Source organism: Parambassis ranga, chromosome 4 (assembly GCF_900634625.1).
Source record: "Parambassis ranga chromosome 4, fParRan2.1, whole genome shotgun sequence".
NCBI classification, from domain to species: Eukaryota; Metazoa; Chordata; class Actinopteri; family Ambassidae; genus Parambassis; species Parambassis ranga.
Window position 1 is genome coordinate 10,577,962 of NC_041025.1, and position 27,941 is coordinate 10,605,902.

Genomic DNA, 27,941 nt, shown 5'->3' on the forward strand with positions numbered 1-27,941 from the left:
TTCCTCTTTGTTTGGAATCATTGGAACCTAATCTTGACTATGGTAACAAATTGCAGAAGACATTAAAGCATTACTTCAGTGTGCTGTAACAAGGAGCCCCCTTCACCACTAGGTCAACTTGATTTGGGTGACAAGTTGTTGAGACTAAGGCAGCAGCTGACTGCAAAAAAAACAAAACAAAAAAACAAAACAAAAACAATACTGTCCATTTTTATCAGATTCTAACTTTCAATTGTCATTGTCCAAATCAGAAATCCACAAACGTTGTTAAAACCTTCTGAATAATGCCTGTAACAAGCAGTATATTCTCATCACCTTCTACCTCCTGTCACAGACTAATACAGTTGTAGTTTTCAGTGATGTGCTGAGAGATTCAAGAGTGTGAAAAAAATCAATTAATAAAAGCAGAGCAAATACATAATAAATCAATCAATCAACACCACATCAGGCATAAACACACATATAGTGTAATACTTCCTTATAACAAGAGAATGATAAACACAATATCTGAAGAGCACATTATGAAATGTAACGTTAAGTTTACAAATAAATAATAAGAAATACATTATGACAGGATAGGATAAATGTTTTCATCTCGATGGAAAGATGGAAATTCAAGAAATACTGCAATTATAATGATGCCATTTTAATTGTTGTTTGATTGAGCAGAGTGGTGAGTCCCTGGAGTATCAGCTGGCAGTGAGTAAGTGCTGAATGAGAGAATATAACTTGTTTGCATTTAGCAAGCTTCAGGTGATAAATACAAAAAATTTCAACATGGTGTCTTTATATCTACACACGTGCACTGACATACAAAGGAAACATGGTAATGAGGTAATGTGTATGTTCTCCTCTGGAAAGCTCACCTCATCCATTCTAGCCGGAGGAGTGTCATTCAAAGAAAACAGCCTGTCTTACAGTTTGATGACTTACAGATCCTCTGGTTGCATTTATGCATGGTTGAGAACTGCTGCGAGTGTGCGTGATGTGCAGGACATTACAGATGAAGATGTGTAAAGAAGCACAGAATGCAGAAGGCATGTGAGGCCACTAGAATGGCGTGTCCATCTGGCTGCCCTTTGCTGCAGGCGACACCACCCCATAACTCCTCTCCTGCCACCTGAGCCACTGTATGTGCACTTCTTTCTGGACCTATCAAACACACGTCTGTTAATGAGTGTCACTTTATTATAAAGGATGACAGGAAAAAGTGCTGTTTATCCAATAAGAAAAAAGAAAAATATCTGTAAATAATCTGTGTATATTGTTGAATGTGTTATAATAAATTCTGTTGAGTGCTGTGGCGTGTACTAACCTCTCGATTGAGAAAGCAATAGAGAATTGCAACAAGAAGCCCCTGGAAAACAGATTTAATCATTAATATTTAGGTACACATTTACGACAATATGTTTTGTAACTAGTGAAGATGTTCAATTCTAGTTGTAAGAACAAATCTACTCAAATTATTGTCTAATTTGAATACAACATGATCACATCCACTGGCAGGTTCACATGACGGTTAACTGGAAGTTATTATATTGATTAGATTCAGGATATTGGTAGAGCATGTACAGAATATTGAGTGTTTGTACAGTGCATGTGCTTACCTGAAAGGATCCCAAGCAGAGCTCAATACAGAGGCGGAGGTTAACATTGAAGTAATCAGGCAGAAAATTGAAGAACATGTAGTGTGTTCCAAACAAAGGGATGAGGAGCAGGGTGGACTTAGTGAGGCGTCTGCCACAGAAAAAAAATGTACAGGAAGTTACTGATGGTTATCAAATGCTGCTCCTTGAGTGCAGGGAGGGAACAAAGCTGGTGAGATTAGATCACTCATCACTTAACTTACTCTTGGTATGTCTTTCATGAGATCCCGATATACATCATATGTCTGTGCAATTTCAGCCAATTAGAGAGCCTATTTCAATTAGAAATTCTGATAAGCCTCTTGGTAGTTAGAACCGCAGACGTGGCCAGGCTGACTAGTGTGTGGATCAGCAGTTAATAAATGAATTATTCATTACCCAGTAGGTGTCGCAGTTTCTGCACAACTAACATCCTAACATCAAAGTGTCTCCTTACCAGAGAAAAAGAGTATGAAACAGTGTAATGTGTTAACAGCCGGGGCCGAGTCAGGAAAAAGATGAAAGCTACATTTAACGAGGGCATATTTCCATAATAAGATAGCACGCTATACGCCCCTTTATTGAGTTTCACTTGTATGTTTGAAGGCTGCTTTTTAGTAATACTAGTTAGTTCAAACTATAAAAACGCTGTGGATATGTCATTGTTTATCGATCGTTGGTTTAGTTTAAATTTAAATATATTTAATACGTACTGGAGAGAATATAGGACATCGTTACACTTTAGGTGAAACAGGCCAATGGGACGTGGCTCCCTGTAAGTTACATGAGCCAATCAGCTTCAAGAACGAGCCGAAGAAAATTACGTCGACGAAGGCTCTCAGTGTTCCAATTTAAAAATTTAAAAATTTAAAAAAATGAAGCTTGTCATCTGAACTTGTTACAATTTTTTGAAGACGTTTCCTGCTCCGCAATGCAGCTTCTTTTAGTTTCTTTAGTTTTGAAGCTGATAAAACAGATTTACACGTAAACACGGAATTGGAACAACCATAAGTCACACCCCCAGCAAGGAGGCGAGGTTATAAATACAACCCGAAACCATCTAACTTTCGTGTTACTTCGGTAGCACATGCACATATACTAAAATTGGAACGATACAGAGAAGATTAGCTTGTCCCAGAGGCGCAAGGATGACACACAAATTCGTGAAGCGTTCCTCATTTTTAGAGCCCGAGCACCGAATGGTGCAAGAGCCCTATTGAAAAATTTTGAATTTTGCTGACTTTTGAAATGCACATAGGAAAATGGCTCTATAGCGCCCCCAACGTGTAGCCCCTCTGGTCGGTTTGACACAGGATTATGAAAATTAGCACACATATGTATCACCTCAAGACGCACAAAAAAGTCTCTTGGACCCCCCCTCCAAAACCAACGGGAAGTGTGCCATTTGAAAGTTTGTGGCCATTTTTGGGGATGTGTGACCCTGCTGCAAAACTTTTCACGCCTCGCATACTTCATCGAATTGAGCTGAAATTCACCGTGTCCACTCAGGACACCATAGGGAATAGACGCATTCCAAAACTCTTACAAAAGTCTAACGGTGTGGCCGGGGCGTGGCCTCAAAGTTTGACCATTTCTTCGTTTTCTGTCCGATCTGTATGTATGATCAGAGTCTGACCCTAAACACATCTATACAACAATATTGAGGCTTTGACAGAGCACCACCTACTGGCTACACAAAATGTTGTGTTTTCATAAGTTTTTCTGCATGCCCCTGTGGCCTGTTTTAGGGAGGCTCATGAAAATTGGCACACGTGTTATCACCCCAAGATGCACAAAAAAGTCTCTTGGACCCCCCCTCCAAACCCAACAGGAAGTCCGCGATTTTGAAATTTCTGTTAATTTTTGTGACCCTGCTACAAAACTTTTCACGCCTCGCATACTTCATCCAATCAAGCTGAAAATCACTGTGTCAACTCAGGACACCATAGGGAATAGACACATTCCAAAACTCTTACAAAAGTATTACGGTGTGGTGGGGGCGTGGCAGCGGGTAAAGGATTACCTGTACTGTGAGGAGTTATTGAACTGGATCAGCCGAGGATTGAGCTTCTGTATCAGAATTCTGATGATATTTATAAAGAGCATGAAATTAATCTGTTGACAGAAAAAAAAGCAAGAATGCAAAATCAGAACAATGTTCTGCTTTAATGAAACCTCAACAGGTACTATGCCAAATATGTTGCTTACAACAACATGATTATTGACTGTCACCATTGGAAAAATATAATAGGGTTCCATCTGAATACCATCTGCATAACAATCTATCAGGCTAGGTGCATAATTAATTATTCATATTTTCATAATTTTGTTTGCTGCAGCACAATGGGAGCATTTACCGCTATGGAGACAACAATCGGTCCCTTGATGATCCACCAATAGGGCGAGTCTTCGTTGATGTCCCAACATCTGTGCACAGAGACATTTTTAAAAGTGCAAAATATAGATAAACATTTATTGTATTTTTTTTCTTCATTAAAATGGCCTTCAGTGTTGCTCGGATGGCTTTATCTGAGAAGTAATGGTGGCAATGGAGGTCAATACAAACTCTGTGTCCTCAAAGTACACCCTGGATCCAATCCACAGGACTATGAAGAACACTGGTACACCTGTGAAAGACAAATGTCACACACTGAAACTGATAATTCAGACATGGACCACCTCACCCTTTTTCTAGAATCTACACTGCATGTATCTACAATATAAGTTTTTACATGAGTTTACTTGCCTCAAACTAATTTTTGCAATTTCACTGCACTTAACAAAACACACATCATCATCTTTTAAAAAACATCTCGAACATTTCTTTAAATACAGACAACCCACAAACATAATGAAGCACATTAGTGATGACTGCCACAGGGATGTAAACTTTAATTTGGTTTGTTTACTGCAGATACCACTGAGCCACAAGAGTTGTTAGTGGTTAAAATAATAAGCTGGAAATGTTGGCCGATGGGAGTCTGTCTGTTTTTTTTTGTCCCCAAAGGTAGCTGAAAACTGCTTTGAAGCAGAGAATCTGCAATGAAGGAAACTGATCAGCTGAATAGGTTTGAAATCATTCATGTGATTTTCACACATCTTCCTGTGTGATTCTTATACTATTATTTCAGGCTATTATCTTGAAGCCAACAGCACAATATTGTTGACAACGGGAGGTTTTTATACATTTATATTATAAATATAATCTTTATGTCATGCCATGTATATTGATGGAATAAAGCCTATTATTACAACACAAGGCAGGCAGTTTCTGAAATAAAGAGCTGTGTTCCAAACCACATACCAGTTTGATGGAAATCACTGTGTATTGATGCAATTCAAAAAAGAATAACAGTTTCTAGAGTTCCAAATTATAGTGATTATTCATAAACACACACACACACACATTTACTGCATGCATAAAAACAATACAGAGCAGTAACAGTCAAAGCAGGGTTAAGTCTGCGCACAGACGAGTTTGCATTGAATCTAGTGGGTCTATAATAGACTGTATCTGACTGTAACTCATACATTTATTTGGAAATATTATTGATCTTTAGCTACCCCATTTTGTAATTTGTGTGAAAGAAGAAAATGACATTTATGTAAAGACATGTAAGAAAACATGAAACAAATATGACGAGCCAATTGAGAAAACATCAATAATAACATCGACCTGACTGGACCTGACTTATTGTTTGTGGCTTTTGGAGTTACTGAAGTCAGTTTTGTCATCATCGCTGTTGGAAAGGTGACATCACCTACAGGTTTCAAGTCATTCAAGGAACATAGGGTTCTAATATTTGGTAGTGGCTTCATTTCCTTGCCTGGATCGATGCTACTAAGCTGTTAATGTGCTGAAATGTAATCTTTATTCATTTATATCATTCTTCATTATCATCAGGTTGTCAAATATTTATAGTGTCACCTGCTGTCATCCATGCTACATGTATCTTTTAGTGTTTTAAGGGTTTGTAATGAGCGTTAAGCTCATTTTTTTGCTCTAGTTGCAGAGCTTGGTTGGCCACTGTAGACTGAGCTAAGCTGTTCAGATATCCCTGCAGCACAGCATCACAAACGTCAAGGTTCTCACCCCATCCCAGCAGGCTGAAGCCCCAGAGGCATCTGTGATACAAAGAGGAGAGCAGCAGGGAATTGAGGTAGAGCGCCTCCATCAGGAGCCAAAAAAAATTTGCCATTACACAGTAGTGACAGAAGACCACAGCAGCCTTACAGGCAAACTGGACATAAAAACAGGCAGGAAAAGAAGGACAGAGAGCAAAGTGTAAGTGGCGATTAGTATGAGAGACCAGGTGCACAAGCAATATGTGATGATGCATTAATAAATCTGCTCAGAGGTGTTCCTTAATGCAACAAAAGAACCTCTTGTCTGGAGCGTCGTTATCTTACTGTGGAAAGGGTGCAGTGGTTGATGTCGTCGCTGGAGAACAGAGTAGCATCTTTTATAAACACCGCCACAGCTTTCAGGATGAAGGTAAGAAAGAGCTGGATGTGAATGAAGTTCCTGGCACAGCGCAGCTTCCTGTTGGAGCAAAGAAGTTCGTCCTTTCCATAAACACTCACACATCCGAGGAGTAAAAACAGCTGAAGAGACAAATGACTATGATAATGGATGTGAATGTCAATCAGAGGTATTTTTACAACAGTACACAAGCTGGAGAGGCAAAAAAATAAAACATTAATTACATTTGTACTTGAGCCAAAGGAGCTTTGTGGGTGAGTGTGAGGAGACCCTTGATGCTGTGTCAGTGACTTGCTAAGGGGAAAATGGGACAAATAGTCCTTTTTTTAGCGAAACAGTGAGTGAGGTGTTCAGGGACTTGAACAGAGCCAGGTTGGCTGTTTCATCTGAGTCCAGAAGCTGGTTTCCAACCTGCCAGTGACCAAACTGTGACTGAAAACAATGTGAAGAAGTAAGGAGGCTATAACTGACTTCCACCATTGTTCATAGACAATGTTGATCTTTGTTCCCACTCAGTCAGGATATTGATCATATTGTTTTGGGATCCAGTCTGTAGTTTCTGCATGAGGTTAGGCTGGCTGCCTCCTATGACAACAATCATATATAGTAAATTAATGTTGTCGCATCAAAGGGTGTAGATTTGCTTTTGACATTGGTGGGGACCTAAGATTCTAATGGAATTTAACCCTTCCTGCACCCAATGAGAATCTGTTATTATTATTATTGGTGGGGACGTGTCCCCTCCATCCATGGTCAAATCTTGATCGTATCAGAGCAAATTTTCCCAAAACTGGATGCACTGGACCCTGACAATGACAAACCCAAACCTGATTAATGACAGCCATGATTAAATTAGAATCTTTTTTATTATACCCCTGGTCATCAGTGCCCTGCTTCGCTTTGTTATTGTTTTGCGGACTCCTGTGAGTTGTGTCCTTAACTTAAACCAAACTGAGCACTGTTATTTTACTGCTGTTGCTCAGCTTATTTCAGAAATTGCGATGAGCTTATCAAGGTGTACCTAAACACTTCAATCTGTTCATACCTGAACAGCAACAGGATCAACACGGCAACAGTAAGCACTGCAAGGGATATGCTGTAGCCAATAGTGTATATGATCTTCACAGTGGCAAAGTACGACTCCTCCGTCTGAAAGCCAGGCAAGAAAGAGGCGTTTGTATGAGAGGACGTTATACACAAATATCAAAGCATTTCAAAACACTAGCAGACTCCAAGATGAATGGAATATCAAAATGAGACAAAATTATAGGCAAGACTCAGACTCAAGTGCACTGAAGAGAAAAAACTGTACGGCAGCTCTTTCTTTGCCACCAGTCTAAAAGACCAGACTAAGGAGACGGCTTCCTGTACATGAAAGCTCCTTAATTACAGTCAGTGCCTCAGCTTGTAAACACTGACTTTCCACTGCTGTTCCTTTAGCCCAGACAAAAGATGTGTAATGTAGTATTCACCTAAAACTACGATTAAGCACCATTCCCTATGTGAATTAAGGTAATTTCAGCTATTACCCAATGAGTGACAATCGATTTACTGACTACTCTGTGAAGTACTTACACATTAGAGACACGTTTAAACAGATTTTCGGGAGGCACAGTGACTCAGTAGGTCCACATATTTGGATTTTAAATGAACACAATCAAGGCGTGCATAATTTACATAAAACAGTCCTTTGACTCATGGTACTGTTTTAATTTGGTATGTTTGGTGTGTTTTGTTGCTTTGTTCTTCCTTTTCTGTTAAACGTCTCCTTCTCCTCGTGTTTCTAATTTTCTCCCTAACCTCTGCGCTCTCTATCTGGAATCTCTCATTCCTCTGTGTCCCACCCCACCCCAGCACCTCTCACCTCTGGAATGTCATCATCCACTTTGCAGGCAATATGGTACGGTGGAAAGGGCCTGGACCAGCCTCCACTGGTGCAGTTTCGACTCACTGACCCTGAGAAGTGAGGTCAAAAGTCAACACGGCCTCATCCACAAAAGAGATTCAACATAGTAGATAGTAGTAATAGGATATATTCAGGATGGGATGTGTGTGTCCCTGGGCTGAACACTTATGTTTAGAACTGGGATTCACAGAATCATTTTCTTGCACATCCAACCGCTGTTATAACCTGCTATGGAAGACCAAAATTGGCAAATGAAAATAATAATAATAAAAAGAAATGATTAAACTGTCTGTTCCCTTTTGTACCTCCGCATATCTGATGCTGGTTTTTCGTCTGTTTTTTTGACTACTCTTAGCTCTAACCCTCGGTACCTTAGCTTGGCTGGACTGACTACACGTGTACCGACCTCTTGTTTTTGAGCTTCCCTTCGACTGCTGCCTGCATCTGTGTCCCCCTCCACCCTCCACACCTGACAGTTACCTTCTGACTTGTAAAATATCAGATAAATATCTGCTGGAGATATTTTCATGAAATATCTTCCTGATATTATGTTTTCTTCCAGACCTAACATCAAGCCCACAACACTAAAGACATTCTCTGCTGTGTCATGGCTGTGGCATTATTCTGCTGGCATGTTACAGAGAATAACATGTTAAGATCCAAATTCTAAATAATCCTTAAATCCTCATATATGACATACGGCCACTGAAAACAAGCACAGCTGTCATCTAAATTTAATGTATAGATTTTTTTTCAACATTAATTAACATGATTATTAACATCATCTTAATAAATTGTCAGATGCTTGCATGACATCCCATCTTGACCTTCCCATCTGTTAGGACTCACACTTCTTCAGTCTCACATGCTGCTGCCGTGGCCTCTTAGTCCTCTAAAAACGTCTAAATGTGTACAGTACATCTTGTTTGCTCATTTTGTAAAACACCCGAGGTTTTACTGTCTGCGCATGCAAACCTGCCAATTTATTAGTCTGAGAAAACTTAATTGGATTGTAGTCTCCAGTGGATCTGGCAAGGAAAGTAATTCACAGCGCACGCAAATGACCAAATTAACGAATAAATGAAGAAAATAAATAAGTAAATAAACACTTTATGAACTAATCAGGATCAAAAACACCCTTTGATTCCAGCTGAATAATATTTTAGTTTAATCACAGTCCACTTGTGCTCACAGTCACCTGTGTTGTTTTTGAAGAGGGAGAAGACAGCAGGACACGGTCTGTGGACAGTTTCATCCGTGGCTGCATAAGGCCAGCAGGCGACTGCATCCCAGAACGGCCGGCAACCTTTTCAGAGGAGGTTTAAGAGAAAGAAGTAAGAGCACCAGTGCATCACTGTGGATTCTGATAGCAAGCTATGCAGTGAAAACCTTATTTTGTACTCATGAATGCAGATAGATGTCATAAACAATAATTCAACTGATTTCTGCAATACAATGTGCACAAAATGAGAGAGTGCTGTCACTCCCATAAGCAGCCCTTTGTCCTGAGATAGATTACTTTCATAAATCCAGACGTAATGGTCTCGCCTGCAGATGCATCACACTGTTAGATCATCCTCCACTGATGGTGGATTATTCTCTGTGAAGCGTTTATTCCAGTTCAGACTCATATACCTAATGTGAACCCTTGCAGTATATTTCATAGCTACGCTCTTGAATTATACGAACTGCTGCTTCTGCAGTGAGCACAGGATGGATGGTTTGAAAGTGGATAACGCACCTTCTGCGCTTCTGTTTCCAAGCTCGGCAATGTACTGATGACAGTGCCGCTCCTCTTTCTCCAGCTGAAATATGTATTCACATTCAGGGTGCAGGCTAGACAAAGCCTACAGAGGAAAGGACAGCAGGAAGGAAGAGCAGGTTTATACAGGTTTATATGAAGGGTTCATAAAAGGCATTTCATATGTATGAAAACAATGTGCAATGACTCATTTTGCTTTCCCAGTAAAAAAAGTAACCTTTTGGCAAAATGCACCTATTTCTGTCAGTGGCATTAAGCCAAATGATCTTTCACTACAGTGCACACTGAGAGGAAGTCCAGAGAATTCATTAAATGAGTGTGTGTCCCTGAGAACACACATGATTATCACGGCCTCCATAAACTCTGCACTCCATTCATTTAGTGCTGCTCAGAGATTCTTCTGTCTACCCCTGTTCACCTCTCTGTTTCCTGATATCAAATAAAAGCATAACTGGATTTATTTGCTACTGAAACAAACAAGAACATCTTGTTTCAGCGAGGGTAAAGGGCTGATGCTGAAGGCCTATGTGGGGAAAACAGGGTGTGGAGTAAACACAGCAGAAGAGGACTGAAGTGTCATGACCCTGTGATTTTATAATGTGTGTTGTGCTGATCTCTTCAGGTATGTCAAAGTGATACATCAAAGCTGGACTGCCTCACTTTTCTTCTTCTTAAAAGACAGACTTTTATGCTCTCTATAAGTTGATGTGATTGAATTTAAAATATATATACACACATACATCCATACACATTCATACATCTAATCTAGAGAGAGGCTGAATCTGTGCTCAGATGTACCAGATGTTATGCTGGCAGTGAACTTAAGTGGTCTCAGTGTAAAGGTCAGAGCAGCAGACTAGGTCTTGTTTTGTTGGCTGTGTGTGTTCGTGTCCATGTGTCTGGTGATTAAATGTCTGCCATAGAATTGTTCTCAATAGTAATTAACTACCCTTTTTAACTTGCCAATATATTTTTAGAATCTCATAATACCCTGTTTATGAAGAACCATAATGTCTTTCACCATTTTAGGCCAAACACTGAAACAGTAGATCAGGTGGAATGTTAATTACAGCCATCCCCAGTGGTTTATTGATTGTAGATAGATTATGCTACAGATTAAGTAGTAGTTTGCCCCATTTAACACAGCAGGTCACATAGACACACACAGCTACATGATGTCCTTTTCATTTCTAGAATGACAATATATTTTGAGAATATTTTGCATTTTGTTTTCACATTCTGAATAATTCTGAGGCTACTTGAGTTCCTCTTGTTCAAAAGAAGCACATCCAATTAAAGACAAGAGATCACAAAGACCGGGAAGGGAACACTTAAAGAACACAGTGTAACTCCAAGTCAATCAGCATGGAGGAGATACCAGGAGACAGGCCAGTACACTAGGAGACGTGGCGGGGACCATAGGAGGGCAACAACTCAGCAGCAAGACGGCTACCTCCTCCTTTGTGCAAGGAGGAAGTGGAGGAGCACTGCCAGAGCCCTGCAACATGACCTACAGCAGGCCACTAATATGCCTGTTTCTGCTCAAACTGTCAGAAACAGACTCCATGAGGGTGGTATGAGGGCCCGACGTCCCCAAGTGGAGCTTGGATTCACCATTGGCGCCCTGTGCTCTTCATGGATGAGAGCAGGTTCACACTGAGCACATGTGACAGACGTGACAGAGTCTGGAGACGCAGTGGAGAACGTTCTGCTGCCTGCAACATCCTCCAGCATGACCGGTTTGGCGGTGGGTCAGTATTGGTGTGGGGAGGCATTTCTTTGGAGGGCCGCATAGCCCTCCATGTGCTAGCCAGAGGTACCCTGACTGCCATTAGGTACCATGATGAGATCCCCAGACCCATTGTGAGACCACACGCTGGTGCAGTGGGCCCTGGGTTGCTTCTGATTCATGTTATTCTAGTGTTCACTTTTAACCCGTTGATAACCGTGTAGCTCAGACTTTTGTTTCATGTCATTTTAAACCTTCCTTGAGCCAAGATGCTTAATGAAACACAGCTTTAGAAGCTTTATTCCTATGGGACCACAAACACCATGACAGCTATTATATCCTCCACACACTACTACAGAGGATACGCTCAGTGTGTCGTATAAACATCAAATAAGTGAAATCAATAAGTTTCTCTGAAGTGGAAACAACAACATTTGCACCTGTACAAAGCCACAAGGAGACATTTTCATTAAATCACATGTCTGAGCACAGATAAGGGTTATAGACGCTTCTTAATGTTATACAACCAGAACCACTAGACCTCAATGGTAACTTGATCAGCATTCACTTGGCTAAGCAACCTCTTGTCTGAATGACTAGAAATGGTTAGAAAATGTTAAAATATCACCCAGCCCCACATTTAACCGGTATAAGGGAACTGCATCCATCTGCAACAAACGTCTCTACCTATTTATTAACATAGTGACAGGCCCAGCACATAATCGTAGTTGCCACTTTCAAAATGATTTATTTTTGTCTTGAGGGTGGGCTCATATAAAATTCTTAAATAGGTTTAATAACATTTACCACAGCATAGCTCTGACCTATGCTGGAGCCTACATATAAGTGTGTTTATAAGTGTGTAAGATTTGTAGTGAGTAAAATGTAAGTTGCTTAGTAAATTAAAGTGTTTTAAACACAGACTGTATCCAATCAGAAACAACCGTGTGCTATAAAATGTACAGCTGCCTATTTGAAAGTAACCATAAATCGGTTTGGAGGGACACCAAACATGTCTCTGTCTCCAAAGCAATAACCCAGATCTCAGCCGTTTCTCTGCACTTTGTGCTTAACCGTGACAAATAAAAGCAGTCTTAGGAAGGGGGAAAAAAAGGAGCTCATCTCTGTGCAAAATAACAAACCACTTTAGCAGCCAGAGAATAAACAGTACACAATCCTCAGACAGAAAATAATGCCTCCCTCTCCTTTTCTTGAAGTAAGTGGGAACAAAGCACTCTGCCCTACCTCTGCCTCTTTCACTGTGGGATAGACATTTTGGAAACACACTGTGCAAATCTCTACCAGTCCTCTTTGTAACTAATGCAATGCTAATAATACAATAATGAGAGAGAGGTGTTATTGTGCAATTTACCCAGCAATTACTACTCTTCCTGTTCAAAGGCAGGAGAGGAAAACAAAGGTTTACTTTGCCTCCTGCAGAGACATTAAATGCAGACAGTGACAGTGGAATGTTGTTCTCAGTTTAATCCCTAGTCCCTGTATAATCACTGATCTGACAGTGTTAGGGCACCTGTGTTTTCATGGCGTATACGCACTCTATATCAGCTGTCTGCCTGTCAGGTGAGTGCTGATATCATGCAGGGGTGATGCTGCTACAACATTTCTTTCTACATAAGAATGACGGGCGGGTTAAAAGAAACGAGGTCCTGTGTGAATGGCAGGGGGTGAGTAATAAAACGAGAGTCAAGGCTGGCACTGGGGGCGCACAACGTGCTCATGCATTTCAACTGCATGATGGGATAAAGGGAGATAGTGCTGCATTTTAGAGACATAAGTGGAGACGGAAAGGTGCTGGTGGGGAGGCTACATAAGGTATATCTGGATAAAATGAAACATTAAACTAAATGCTAAGCCAAAGGCCCCTTCACAGTGTGCAGTCTGCTGTGAAAATGTTCTCTGAGAGGTGAAGCCCATTATCCACTAACTATCCAAAAAGGGGCCATGGGATTGGGCTCACTTTGCAGATGTTGCCTTCTATTTTCAACAGTACTTCGGCATAGTACAAAAAAAAAAACATCTTCATTCAATCAGAGACACAGCACAAACAAGATCAGCCTCTCAACTTCTGCATGGGGGGAGGGAGGATAGTGTAGATATGCAAAAATGTCCTATTTTCTTATGGAACCTTGCTGGTATGTGTTAATACATAGTGATTACAATAGTGTATTATATATTGGCTATACTTAATATATAGTATTCTGCAAAGAAAGAACAAGATTTTAATAAAGTACATTCTGGTTTTGCACTTTGGCCATTAACATAGCCAAAGTATCCTAATGAACGAGACGTTCTAAGAGCGGCAGGTCTTTAGGAAACTGGGTAGTGAGTGTGTGTGTGTATCTGGGAGGGGGCGAGTGTGCGCAAGTGTGTGTGTGTGCAAAGAGAGAGAGAGAGGTCGTGTGCCATCGTGTGTGTTAGTGGTGAGTTGTTTGTTAGTGGCAGGAATCTCTGTTTCAAAAATAAAAGCTGCATTCTTGCTGAACGTTAGATAAGAATAAATATGGAGCAGCATTATTTTTACAGCACTAGTATCAATCAGACGAATACACCTGAAGACATGTGATGCAACCAAATAAGAAAACTGCTGTTAGAGACTGTCTCCTGCACTGAGACCCATTTTGTACACATCATCAACACAGAGAGTGTAAAATCAGGATCAAATCTTCTATATGCACAGACAAATAAACCGATTTTACAGTTTAATCAAGCAGCACACACACATGCTTGCATCATACCTTGAGTAGGCTAAAACAAATTGCACCAACACACAGGACACACTCCTCTCCAAAGATGGCAAACAGCAACTCTAGAAATAGAGACTGTACTAGTTTTCATTGTCATTCAACCTTCTGTGTTTTTCTTGATTTATCTATAGTAAAACACACACACACACACACACACACACACACACACTTCCCCCTAATCACACATGGGCAGATACCAAGTATCACATTAGTATGATGATGGAAACACAGATAATGTCGTGTAAATAAAGTTAGTCTTTATAATTCAGTAATAAATGCCGCTGTTTCACCGCGCGCCTTATTTTATGTTGCATTAATGAAAAATGTATTATTTGTTCTAACATTACTTGTTTACCTTAACTTAAAAGCAGGTGTGTGCATGCAGCGCGCACACAGACCAAGTCTATGCGCGATTTTTTTAAATGATACAAATAGCTACACGTCGTGAACAGGTTAATATAATGCATACAATGTCTGGAGATTAAAGATATTAAAGCTTTTAAATACACGAAATCTTCGACTTTAAAATATGCACATTGCTGCTGTCCTCTTGTTGATTTCTCTACTGTGTATGAGCCGACCTATCTTTTGTCGAGATTTTTAAGTTCTTGCAACAAGCAGTTAATAAAAGTGTCACTCACAGCTGGAGTCCAATACAGAGCGAGAAAAATCCCTCTGAGGTGAAAACAGGACATGTTGTCGTCACAGTGTCCTCCTCTGAGTCCTACCGTGGCTCTTCCCACAGACACACTCCAGCAGGACGGGCTGCTCCGCTCCTTCCATGTGCAGGATAGATAAGACACACACGAGCTTTGCAACACACACACACACGGGGGGGAAGGGGGTTCCGGTTAATATTTTCACAGTAAGAGTTGCACTCACTAGCTGTACATAAATGCAAATTGAACAACCACGAGCTCGACTTTTATTTTAAAAGCAAACATCCGGTTGTAGTTTAGCAAGCATAATGAGTTTTTTTCTCACAGTTATATTATATTATTACAATAAGACAACGAGACTCTTATTAATGGATGTCAGCCTCACATTTTATTCGTGTTTACTTGTTTTTTTTTACAGTTTACAGGGTTTTTTTTTTACCAGTTAAACTCGCTGCCTCCTCCAATAAACCATGCACATTATACTCTAAAAACAAACCTTCAGAAAGAGCAAGTAGAAAGATCTATCTGAAGTATCCTGCAAAGATAAATACAAATTTAACCGATTTAATAGTGTCTGTAACAATAAAAAAAGATTACAAAGTGCAGCTCTGTAGAGAAAATATGAGGCTTTGCTATCAGTTTGCACCCATCAAAAATATAAAAGATGCCTGACTCACAAACAGCAGGCCTGCTATCTGTAAGGTTGTGTCCAAAAGTGAACAATGTCATTTTGTTTTATTGCTTTGAATATAAATAAAATCCCAAAATAATCACCAGCACACAGTTTTCACACACATTTCATTGCTGAGAGTACAAGTGTTATCAAAAAGACCCCAGGATATTGTGCATAGTATGAGTTTCAGTTTTGCAGAAAAATACCGGAACATACCAAGTGTCATGTTCTGTGCAGATAACACATTCAAATACACAGTTAGAAAAGTAAACATATCCCTGGCAAATAGAATTAATAGGCACTTTGAAGGTAAATAAGCTGACAGTCAATAATATTTTTAATAGTCAGCAGTGTCATAAGGGTGTGTAAGTACAGGCTCTTCTTTATCCTGTGCACTGGATGGAAAAAGTTGGTGTCTCTTAACAAAAAAGTTTTTGTTTTTAAGTTTTCCAAAAAACATAAAATCAGAACATGCTACCACTGAAGGACAATCATCTGTCCCACTCCTGAGATTTGTGCTTACACATTTTTTAATAAAGCAGAACCTACGCTTTTATTCGTTTCTACCAAGTGCAAATATAATGTTCAAAAAAGTCAATTTAAGAAATAAATCATCATTGAACTGCCAGCCTGCACTTCCTCTGCTCTTTCTGGACTTCCAAGATTGCACAAAACATTTAAAACTGGCTGTTAAATAGATAAAATGGTGGGTAATGGTAGGTTACCTATATTCTAACACCATAACATATTTTAAAAACTAAAACAAACATATTTTCTTTAAGCAAAAATATCATCAACCTAGAGCTAAAGTTGTGCATATATTACTTGGTGTATATTAAAAACACATGCTAAATATTACCATTTCCTGCTAAAAGCTCTTCCATCTTGTGGACAGTGGTTTTCCACAAACAAACTATGAGCACTCCCGAAACACCAACAACACTAAGTAAAAACATGATTAAAAAAACATAAAATACTTGGTTTGTGGAACAAAAGAGGAAAAAAAAGTCAAAATGCCAACTTGTCAGCTTCCCTTTAGCTGCCACAGCGGCATTGTGATGACACCTCTACATAAGAGCCTGAGGCTTCAGGGACAGTCGCTTCCATCGTAGATTATGGGCTTCTCCATGGTCAGATGGTAGAAAACCTTTTTGGAGATAAACCTGAAAAATGTTTTTTTTTTTTAATTTTAGAAACTGCAAAAAGGCACGGGGGAAAATGCAGATGTACATATATACATATAAACTTAAGTCTTGTGTACTGTGAATTAGCAGCTTTTTCTTCTTAGACAGCAGCCATGAATTTAAAACTGATGTATTCCAGTTGTGTTTCATGTCTGCAGCTTACAGTGAAATACTTACATAATTTATTGTGTGTTTTTTGCAGACTGACATGAATCACAGCCTCGTCTTTTTAAGACCTAACCTTAACCAGTTGTGTTTCAACGCCTAACGTTAACGGTGAGTGAAAAGCAAGATGGAAGTTACTATTGCAGTTATGAAGGCTAAAGTGGCTGGAGGTGACCCCAGAGCTGCTGGGTGGAGGTTAGAGTTAGACACCTCCTACCTCCTATTGTGGACTTTTGCAACTTTATATTGTTAAATGATTTGTGTTCATGTACATAAAAAAACGATTGTTTCACAAAATCACTGAACGATTCATGTTGGTGTCCACAAAAGTATAGATTATATTACATAACCATTTTGCATAATGGGATGAGACTGTGTTGCTTAGAGTGGCAGGTAGTGTTTATGTTCTGCACTAGGAGTTCCCTACCGTGAGAAGGAGTTGTCAAAGACGAGTGTGTAGAGACCAGGGTTTCTCACTTTCAGCTGTCCCTGAATTGTCTCTTTATGGGAATTGCAGCGAGTGAGAGGAATCAGGACCTGAGAGGAGAACAGAAACGCTGCTGGTGACAAGTGAAAAATCATGTTTCATGTCTTCTTTTGTTTGGCTCATCTGTAATAATACGATCATCAATAATGTAAAATACCATATATGATGATATGAAATCTGAATGTGAGACTGAATATGAATATGAGAGGTCAGAACTTATTTACATACCACTGCCATTTTTAGTGCACAGTGTGTACCCCAACCTGCTGAGCAGCACAGCCAACCAGCAGTGTTCAGTCATGTTTGAAACACCAAGCAAAATAGCCCTGCTCTCTGTAGGGGGCGCCAATGAAAGCAACAACAACAGAGAGTCTATCCATTGTGTGTAGCATGGTTTAGCGAAAATATTAAAAGGCTTTTAATTCAGCTGAATTATGCATATGAATTTGAAATGATGCAGAAACACTACCTTAAGTAATTGATTGTTTGACAAGGAAGTGCTTCCTGGTTCTCACAAAACATAAAACTGCACACAACAAGTGGATCTACCTTCGACTGCTCCACCTGAGTGTCCGTGGATTCCCGGTAAACCACACTGAAGGAGATGCTCTTGGGCTCAGAGGAAAACATCCAGCTGATAGTAGGCCCACAGTCACCCACAGCAACAGTTATGACACTATAGCAGCTGGACTTGATGAAGAGTTCCCTGGAACCGTCGCCAAACTGAGAAATATCATCTATGTTGAGAGGCACAGCCATCCTGTAATGATTTCATTTTAGAATGCATGAGCCATCATGAAGTAGCATTGTGACTATTTAATCTTAACAGTTTGACATACGGCTGACACTTACGTAACTTCTCCTGATTTGAGAAGGTAAATCTCTGAATCCTGAACAGTGGAAACATGCTCTTCATCAGCGGGCACATCTCCTGTGCCTCTGCAAAATCAGAAAAAAACATAACCAATGACAATGCAATGTATCCTGTTGTAACAAATATAAAGTGGTCTGTCGGTCTTTCATAAAATGGCAGTATGACTACATTAAAAGTGGACCATGACTCCTAAGAATCTTAAAGCTCCACAAGAGCATTCTTGTATTTCACATAAATTATGCTTAACATTAACCCTATTACTTTCAATCTCAGAAACGTCACATCTACATGAACGCTTGGAATGATGGTTAGGGAACTTGACTTTCACATTTCAAGCATTGTCCACACATGAACCGTTTGTGTGGCTGTTAGTTACCATATGAGACACAATGGCACTAAACATAACCGTTTGATCTAAAACACTTCCCTGTTTGTGCAATTCCTTTTTTCACTTCTAAATGAAATGAGATAGTACATCCCTAATTTACTTTATCTGACACAGAAGATTTGGTAACTATCCAATTTGCATTTACTCCAGAGAATTCTGTATTTAAAGAAGCAGTAGTAAGTTGAGACAGTGTGGGACAGCTCTGGGACAGGTAAAAGGATCTCCTGTGTGTGATAACTGCTTCTGCTTCTGGATGGACCAGGCACTTCTGAGTTTGTCAAAGCAGTCAGTGCTGTGGTACCGTGTCATGTAATAAATGTTACACTCACATGTCCACTGCTCCTGAATGCCGTTGGTCTTGTTCTCCCTCCAGGGAGCCACCTGTCGTCTGAGAGGTGGTGTCACTGTCATAGACGCCATTCACCTCTTCTTCTGTGATGATGTCAAAAGCACCATCATCTGATCTGTTGCTGGGGTCTGAAACTGGGTAGAAATCAATATGTTTTTCTTTACAAAAATAACTGAGACGCTATCTTCGAAAACTAAGGTTAATACTCAGTATGTAAAAATGTTATATATGAAAAGCCTGTTGATAAGTTTATGGGACAAATCACAACAGCAACAACAACCTCTTCCCCTTTTTATTATACTGAACAGGAATTCTACAGTAAATGTTTTGGTTCCTCCAGAAAAAGTTTGCGATCACTCATTTCTATTTGACAATAAAAACTTCTTCTCTCTTACCAGTTACCCTTGGAGTGGGTTTATACTGAGCCGGACCAGGAGGTGGGTGAGGTCCAGCTCCAGGTGGAGGAGGATGCACATCTGATGGACTCAGCTCTGCCTCTGTGAACCTCTCCACTACAGCACTGTGCTGGGTGTAGCAGTCCTTGCAGCAGCGCTCCTTCTTCCCACTGTGCTTTGTCATAACGAAGTTGTTGCTGCAGTAGTAGCAGAAGATGCGACCACAAAGCCTAAAAATAAATAAAATAATATTTTTTTATACAGTAAATTTAACTAAATGCAGTCTGAAAAAATGCACACACTGAAGGCTTGCCTGCAATGATGTCTGCGCAGCCACCAGGTGAACTGACCCTGGCAGCCAAGGCAGTGTGTGGCCTCTTTGTCCACTAACCACCATTGCTCCTCTGCTCGCAGTTTCTGCTCAAACTCTAGAGCGTCCGACTTCTGCCACAGAGCATCCTTGTCCCTGAAGTAGGAGGCAAAGGCAGTAACATCTAAATTACTTCAGTAATGTCTCAACAAGTCTTGGTCTGGGTTTAAAAAAAAGATGGATTCCTTTCAAAGCTGCTTGTGACCTCAATGTAACAGAAAAAACTTTATCTGTAGGAAAAACATTTCCACAAGATAAAAATGATTAAACTTTGGTAAAGACAGGAATCATGAAGGTACATCCCTAGAGAGCTGGCTGTTGTGTGCCATACTGTACAACATATGAAAGCTACTGAGAAAATAACGCGTAAGAATCTGTTCTGTTCAGTACTTTCTCTCCCTCACACTTCACCTCTCACGTTGGTCTCTCTGCAACACTTTTCCTGCTTTCACTTCCATCAAAGTCTTTCACATCTGATTACAGTAAATTATCTTACCATTCAAAGAAGCCATTTTCCTTCATCCTACACCCCAGACCTAATTTTCAGCAATCATTGTCATGTAAAACAACATCAGGGGACTGCTGTAACTGGAAGAACTAATTCAAACTACACACACACACACCCCAGGAGTACTATCAAAGAGCAAGCAGCTACTGAATGAAACAAGGTACCGTATTATAAATCCCTCTTACTGTTGCAACTGACAGCCTAACACATAAAGAAAGGTCACCTTATGAGCTCAATGAGCCGCTCCTCAAGGTTGGTTTTGGTTCTGTTGAGGTCATCAATCTCTGCAGTCATTCTCAGACACTGGCTTTGTTTGTCTGATTCTGTTGTATCCAGTTTCAGCTTTAATTCCTCACAGGCCTTTTGCACAACCAAGCGTGTTTCTTCAGCACTGGGGAGAGTAGCAAGACAGTAAGCAGCTATTTTATCATCATAACTTTAAGCATTACTGGTCATGAACGTACCTGGTTAGTGCATCTCTGAGTTGCTGAGTCTCGCTCTCATTATTTCGAATGGTTTGTTCTGCCTTTGTGATGTGAGCATCTTTTTCTCCAGTTAGGTGCAAGTACTGCTCATTCACCGCCTTTATTATACATACACACATACAATAACAAACACAAAATATCCGTCAGCAAAAACATTTTTAAAGCCAATCCTGAGTTCCATGTTTAACTTGTATTCTAATAATACAGACAATTAAAGACATCAAATCTAAGAGGAAAATGACGATCTCAAGGTGTCTCATTATTAGCCATTATTTTAAATACTTAATAATAACAATGCATTGTGTATTTTATGTTCCTTGTTATAACCTGTTCCCATTTTTCATCCTTTCTGAAAGTGACAAAAGTGTTGTTGTCTGCACCAGGCTGTGTGGGATGATGGTACCTACAGTGTTCCCTTTATCATACAGTATGTTATTTTCTTCAGACAAGAAAAAGTGAGTACATCCCACATTTATGTGAATCTATTTTTATATACCAGAATGTCTCCACTATGTAAGGTCAGGTGCTCTCCAGAGATTCTACCACCAATATGTACATATTTACATCACATTTAATTTTAGAAAGACACAAACCTCCAGTTCAGCCACTTTAGCCTGCAGGCTGGACACATTTCTCAGTTCTTGCTGCAGCTGTGCTTGCACCTTGTCCAACTGTTCATTCACACTCTGAAATTTAAGAACAAGAGAGGAAACTCACAGCTCTGCTGGTGGCATTGAAACACACCAATAAGCTGACAGTAACAAACAGTGACTGAAGCAGTATAAATATATATACTGAAATTATTGTAGATATACCTGTAAAAAAGGCGATTCAATCATTTACCATAAAAGATCATGGTCAATCTTCAATTCATGACTTACATTCCTTCTAACTCACCTTTATCTGGACCTGATGATTCATACTCTCTGAGCTCATTTGGAACCTGATAGCCTCCATCTCCTCTCTGCTAGAGTCCTTTGTATTTTGCATTTGGTTTTTGGCTTTTTTGAGCTCCTCCTGAAGCTCCATAATAGTCCCTGGAAGTGCCTTCTTCTGTGCAAGCTCCTCTCTTAAAGTGTCATTCTCCAGCCGTAGTTCCTCCATGCACTCCTTTAGCCGCTCCACCTCTTTTTCCAGCTCCTCAATCTTAGCAGCATCACATGCCCAATGCTCTGTAGCCTCCTCCTTTTCTGAGCTTAATTTACAGATGGTCATCCCCAGCTCTGCCATCTCAGTGTTTGCTCTGTGCAGACCTTCTCGAATCTCACTGTTCTCTAAAGCTAGTCTGTTGTTTTCTGCCTTGAATCTGGACAGTTCTTCACGAATGGCAGCTGCAGAAATAGCCAACTCAGCATGCGCAGCTACTTCTTGATCACGCTGTTCAATGAGCATCTTTTCTTTCTTTTTGCACTCCATCAGCTCTGTTACATGCCTCTGGTTTAATGCCTCTGCCTGAGAGTTAAGTTGCTCAGTGAGAGTCCTGAGCTCATCTCTTTGGGCCTGTGTCACTTCCAGCTGTGCTTGGGATTTTACCTTTTCCTCCCCAGACCTCTGCACCTGCACCCTGAGATCGAGGACTTCTGCCTGGAGCCTGGATACGTCTTTCATGCTAACCTCTAACTGACCTTCAACAATAGTGAGTTTACCAGTCAGATCCTGGTTCTCCTTTGCTTGGACAGCACTCCTCTGTACTTGAGATACCTCCAGTGCCTGTTTCTCAGATGTCATCCTTTCAATTATTTCTGTCTGTCTAGCACAAGTTGCTTCTGCATCAGCTTTGGCCATCTCAAGCCCAGTCTCCTTTGCCTCCAAAGCTCTTAACCTGGATTGTATCTTAACAAAGTCCTTCTCTTTACTCTCTAACTTGGATTCTTTGGCCCGCAGCTGTTCTTGAAGACTGACTTCATTCTTGCGTGAAGCTCCTAAATTCTTCTCCAGCTCTCCAATCTGCCCATGAACATTCTTTAAGTCTGTCTGCATCTTACTAAGAGCTGCTTTCACAGTATCCTGCTCTTCTTTCAGACTCTGGTTCTCCTGCTCCAGTCGCTTTGACGTAGTCTCTGAGAGATTTGCAGCCATGGTGGCTCGCTGAAAACTCTCATCCAGCTTGCGGTTCTCATCACGCAACCGCTTCTCTTTTTCATCCACTGTCACCTTGGTATCATCCAGCTGCCCCCTAAGTTGTTTCTCAGAAGCCCTTAAAGCTGCTAATTCAGTCTCGAGCACTGCTCTGTTTTCTGCCATCTCCTTCTTCAGTTCCTCATTCTTCTTTACTGTGCTAAGCAGCTTCTCATTTAGTTCCATTAGATTTCCACACTGTGTCTTGTAGTCTTCAATCTTCACAACCTGTTCTTTGACATTGCCCTCAAGAACAGCAAGGTTATTGGTCAGTTTGTCCTTCTCTGTGGACAGGCTATGGTTCTTGGCTTCTAGGTCCTGTATTTTCTCACAGCTGTAGGTTAGCTCTGCTTCTTTCCTTTGAAGCTCCTCTGTAAGGGCAGTGACTTTGGTTTGTAAAGACTCTTTCAAGCCGCCAATGTTCTTCTGCATCTCATCTTTATCTTCTTGTGCCCTACGCTTCACATCCTCCACCTCTTTCTCTTTCTCCTCTAAAGATTTCTGCAGGTTCTGCAGCTGCTTCTGAAGGTTGCTTGCCTCCTTCTCTTTCAATGTCAAGGCACCCTGCAACTTGTCAAGTGCACTGCACTGTTCCTTCATGTTTGCCTCCATCTTGGCCTTCTCCTCAGACACAGATGTAACTAATGCTCCAAGTTTGCCGTCAGCATCTTTTGCAGCTGTCTCCTTGACTCTCAGCTCCTCCTCTAGCCTTTCTGTCTGCCTTCTCTTCTCCTCCATCTCAACCACTGCTTCCATCTTCCCTTTCTCTGCCTCTTTCAATCTGTCCAGTAACTCATGTATCTTCTGTGCTGAATCAAAGTAATTTGCAGCCTGCTGTCCCTTCTCATTCAGAACCCTGTCTAACTTGGCCATGAGCTCTATGTTTTTCCCCTCAGCAGCTGCCAGCTTTTCCTGAAGCAGGAGATGCTGAGCCTCCATGGCTTTTTGCCCAGTCCTGAGTGTTTCCAACTCGTTGGACAAAGTGTCCTCTCTACCCTTAAGAGCATTTAATTCTCTCTGCAAGCCCTGTTGCTCCTCTTGGGCACGCAGTGACACATCCAGCTGCCTCTGGAGCTCCCCAACTACTCCCCTGAGCTCAGTGGCCTCCTCGCCTAGTTGCTGCCATTTATCAAGGAGCTCTCGCTGCTTCAGTTCAGACTGGTCCAGCTCTAGGCGAAGGTCTTCAACTGTGCTGACATCTTCCATGCAGGCAGGCAGAGATTCATTCAGGTCATTCAACAGACCCTGACCATAGTCAGGGCTATTAGGGAACTCAGGTGCTTGCTAGACATTGTAAGGAATACAGAAGAAGAAAAGAAGTAATGATGAATAGTTAGTTTGTCCTTATAATAAAGTGATGTGACATTACTAGATACATGCATCATACCTGTGAGTAGGTACTGGCCAGGCTGTTAATACTGGAACTGCGACTTGGTGGTTTCCACATGTGTCCAGGTGAGTTTGTAATTCCCAGCATCCGTCTGTTGAAATAATATGTAATAATGGAAATTTTGGTAAACGCTGTGCAGTTAAACTAAACATCAAGCAGGGGCAACAGAGTGTACATGATGTTTTCAGAATTTCTTTTGTTACCTTGCAAAAGTTGGCCATGAGGCATCAAGGTCATGGCCCCTGGACGCCACATCAAACTGGACCTCGTTGAGCTCGTACAGGTGATTAATGATGTCAACACTGAGATGGGGCTTCAGGAAGGGACTTCTAGCATAGTACCAGTCACTGTGGGGACAGGCATGAGGGAGAGGTCAGTGTGGCGTGCAGCAGAACCATTACAAACAATACTATAGCTTGAAAAAGCACTTTCATAGAGAATGAAACTAGAGAATGAAAAAAACATAGAAATTCCACAAAAGTAAGCCACATTTCAAAGCGCAGACTGTGTGGCAGAAAAAAAGTGATACCTCTCTTTAAAATCAAAACTATTACATGTTGGTCTCTGTTCACTAACTTGTGTACATGCTCATTCTGTTATATCATATGAAAACATAACACTCTGTAATAACTGGATGGCTACTCACATTCTACTACAACCTGAAATGGAATTACTTGGTAGACTGAAACAGTGTTCTCATTGAACAGAAAAAACGAAATGAAACAGAACATCAACATTTGCAATTCAAATAAGGAAATGAGCCTATTTCTGGCATAGTGTCTTGATACTCCAGTTCACCAATCTCATCAGTAATCTGGTCAATACAACTCAAGTCTTTTCACACTTAGGAAAGAGGCAGTTTTACCTGGTGACTCTCTGGTTCATCAGACACTGCTGCAGCGTGTCAGCGAGTCGCTGATGTACAAGGGAGTAGCGAATAAAAGCTCTTCCTTTCCCCAAGGATGTCTTCAGCTATTAAAGCAAAAACAGACTGTTTTACACAGTTCAAACACTAAGTTAAATAATACTACTATTAAACAGTACTTATTAATTCATCTTACTCATAACTTAAATAAACTTTAATCTTGAATCCAACAGTGTATAAAGTGACATCACAAAAGTCAAAGAAAAAACAATAAAATCCACAGATACATAAGTACTACAGCTATGTATCAGTATGTAGACAGCACACATTTTTAATGACTATACAAAAACAAAACAGACCCAGCTACTTGCTAATCATTTGATGGTCTGTCTGGTTTAATAATCAGCATGTAATCTGTACTGCAGTGTCATTAAAAACATTTACCCACCTCCGGGATAGACTTGACAAAACGAATACCATCATTAGCTCCTTTGACTTTAGCTAGGCAGTCACTGAAGTAATCCCAATAGTCCTTTTTTGTACCAAGAAATGTGGTTTTCTCCTTCTGGTCAAACTGATTGAGGAATATAGTTTCAGAGAAAAACAAGTAATTATCAAGTCTAAGAATAAAATGAGAAAAAGGAATTAGCAAAAAAATAGGATTTGTCTACGATTCAACATTTGCTGTACATCTGCAGTAGCATAATAGTTTCCTTAATACGTTACATTTGTGACACTGGAGTTCATTGGTTCTGGTGTGACTGTGTAAGTTAAATCTCACCTGCAGTAGGTACTCCAGCTTGTAGGAGAATTTGTGCAGATTGGTACTGTCATCTGTGATTGGCTCCCCACTTTCTCTGTACTCTTTTGCAATCTCTGCAACAGCCTCTGAAGTTCACAGAAACATGGTTTAAAAAGCAAAGCCTGGGATGACAGTAATAGTTCTCTTACAAAGTAGGTGGCACTGAGTAACCTTGGTAAACACACAGAATAATAAGGCACAGAAGACATTTGATACATTTTTTACAGAATTAATTCAAGGTCAAATGTAAAAGATCAGTGAAGTCCTTTTAGCTAATGGAAGGACGTGGAATGTATTATCTATTAGTACATTTTGGTAACACAAATAAACCTGTATCAAAAACACTAAGCCTTTTGCATCTCCAAATACAGCCAGATCATACATTATAAACTTGCCTCTTATCCATCGTAAAAATTGGAAGGACACGCGTGAGGGGTGCAACCTCAGCACAAACTCTCTGTCTCGCTGCATGTTGACAGAGGCTCCCTTCACCCCCTTACCACTAAATCATCAAGTCAGATGTCCCAAATTAATTGATGATGAGGAGGGATAGATCCAGGCAGAAATATTGTACTCAGACTTCACACTGAGACACAAATCATGAAATCACACCTTGCTAACTCTTCTGTCAGATCATGTCAGGCACAAACAGCCTGCAGCTACACACATGCACCAACAGAGACAAAACTGATGTACCATGCAGATCTCGGATAATCCTCTGGAGCTGGCTCTCCCCGACAGTAGCCCCAGCAGCCATGGCCCCACCACTCGCTCCCTGGCAACCAGGGGTTACAGGGTCACATCCAGTCTGCTGAATCAGAGAATCAGAATCAGTCTGGAACAAAGGACTGTCATGCATGCTTCCAACAAACACTTATGGCCACAGATGGACATCTGATTCACACAAAAATGTGACACAGTAATGAGAGGTAAAGGTGAGTGCACAATCCAGTCTGTGCAGCAAATGCAGATCACAAACGCTCATCCTCCATAGACACAACAGTCTGTTAGTTTTACATGCTATTGTTATACTGATCTGACCAACAATGGAAACAACATGGGAAAAAAGTGATCCCCAGGTTTGCATATCAATTTGGTCACTTTAAGAGTGAGTGACTTCTGTTTGTTGTACAAAGTCTAAGGGCTGGACACACACGCTACATATAAACATACTATATTAATTACCTAGTTAAAAATTAAAGAATTTATCCATGGAAACCTTGTAATATTTCTTCAAACCTCCCATGTCTACAAAACAAACACTACAACCACAATGATTCCCTGCCATGGAGGTGAGGTATGCTGAATAATATCCAATTAAAGTTTCGTGAGTAACAGTGTTTAACACATAAGCATTCACACCACCGTCAACATGTTGGTTTAACTGTAGATTTGTTTAGCTAGCAGCTAACTAACTAGGTTAACGTCTGGTTTTGACAGGTTGAAAACATCAGTACGGGTTACGCTTTAACGATATTAAAATCACTTTTTCAATGAATAAACACGGACAGCAACACAGAGCTGGCAGTTCAAGCCTTTAAGAAACGTACTACTGTGTTTTTATAGCTGTCTCACTAACGTTGTTCTTAGCATTGACACATACAATCATTTGACAGACACTTTACAAATAACCGTGACTTCAGCGAGAACCAATAACTGAAATAATGTAACGAGCGTCGAAATAGACCTTGAAGAAATATTAACAAAAAAAAACAGTAACTTTGACATACTTTTAGAGATATGAGTTAGGCTCATAACAACCAAGTCACAGCGTTTGTGTGTGCAGCCAAACTTGTTGAAAGTGTCCTGATTGACAGGAGCCCATCCACCGACAGCGCGAGATGGAGTCATCTGCCCAATCACGATGAGGTTGCTGGGCGGGGCGTAGAAACTATAAATGTTGGTTGCCGTAGCAAACAGTGGGGTCATGTGATCAACGATGTTGATGAAGATTCTCAG

General features: G+C 40.5%; 2 protein-coding genes and 1 pseudogene across 3 annotated transcripts; 1 reads left to right on the top strand and 2 right to left on the bottom strand.

The window, feature by feature from the left end:
- Window positions 1-579: 579 nt before the first annotated feature.
- On the bottom strand, window positions 580-15,048 carry ghrhrl (growth hormone releasing hormone receptor, like). The gene is made up of 13 exons (XM_028404112.1): window positions 14,912-15,048; window positions 9,756-9,861; window positions 9,213-9,320; window positions 7,973-8,064; window positions 7,154-7,257; window positions 6,036-6,168; window positions 5,719-5,866; window positions 4,192-4,252; window positions 3,983-4,052; window positions 3,649-3,740; window positions 1,608-1,737; window positions 1,316-1,357; window positions 580-1,152 (listed from the first exon to the last, which is right to left on the bottom strand). Exons 1-13 carry the CDS (start codon window positions 14,963-14,965, stop codon window positions 1,051-1,053), a joined length of 1,242 nt encoding a protein of 413 aa, XP_028259913.1. The 5' UTR covers window positions 14,966-15,048; the 3' UTR covers window positions 580-1,050.
- LOC114435233 (uncharacterized) lies at window positions 2,695-2,808 on the top strand (annotated as a pseudogene).
- A 256-nt stretch (window positions 15,049-15,304) lies between the features above and the next one.
- fyco1a (FYVE and coiled-coil domain autophagy adaptor 1a) lies at window positions 15,305-27,851 on the bottom strand. 2 transcript variants are annotated; one of them, XM_028403273.1, is made up of 18 exons: window positions 27,713-27,851; window positions 26,679-26,790; window positions 25,962-26,068; window positions 25,629-25,754; window positions 25,181-25,287; window positions 24,519-24,662; window positions 24,313-24,406; window positions 21,705-24,209; window positions 21,401-21,493; window positions 20,787-20,905; window positions 20,546-20,713; window positions 19,758-19,910; window positions 19,445-19,674; window positions 19,030-19,183; window positions 18,291-18,377; window positions 17,988-18,198; window positions 17,379-17,488; window positions 15,305-16,765 (listed from the first exon to the last, which is right to left on the bottom strand). In XM_028403273.1, exons 2-18 carry the CDS (start codon window positions 26,737-26,739, stop codon window positions 16,690-16,692), a joined length of 4,545 nt encoding a protein of 1,514 aa, XP_028259074.1. In that variant the 5' UTR covers window positions 26,740-26,790; window positions 27,713-27,851; the 3' UTR covers window positions 15,305-16,689. The 2 variants fall into 2 exon arrangements, with proteins under 2 accessions (XP_028259074.1, XP_028259075.1); XM_028403274.1 differs by having other exon boundaries at window positions 26,679-26,793; window positions 27,713-27,811.
- Window positions 27,852-27,941: the final 90 nt, after the last annotated feature.

Excerpts from the sequence above, each read along its gene's own strand:
- ghrhrl (XM_028404112.1), bottom strand. The coding sequence starts at position 14,965 with ATGTCCTGTTTTCACCTCAGAGGGATTTTTCTCGCTCTGTATTGGACT. Across the intron at positions 9,862-14,911 it reads CTCTGTATTGGACTCCAGCT|GCTTTGTCTAGCCTGCACCC; the intron begins GTGAGTGACACT and ends TTTCCTCTGTAG. Across the intron at positions 6,169-7,153 it reads TTGATCCTGTTGCTGTTCAG|GAAGCTGCGCTGTGCCAGGA; the intron begins GTATGAACAGAT and ends TTGCTCCAACAG.
- fyco1a (XM_028403273.1), bottom strand. The coding sequence starts at position 26,739 with ATGGCTGCTGGGGCTACTGTCGGGGAGAGCCAGCTCCAGAGGATTATC. Across the intron at positions 25,288-25,628 it reads TTGTCAAGTCTATCCCGGAG|CTGAAGACATCCTTGGGGAA; the intron begins GTGGGTAAATGT and ends TTGCTTTAATAG. Across the intron at positions 19,911-20,545 it reads CGGCTCATTGAGCTCATAAG|GGACAAGGATGCTCTGTGGC; the intron begins GTGACCTTTCTT and ends CTCCTACTTCAG.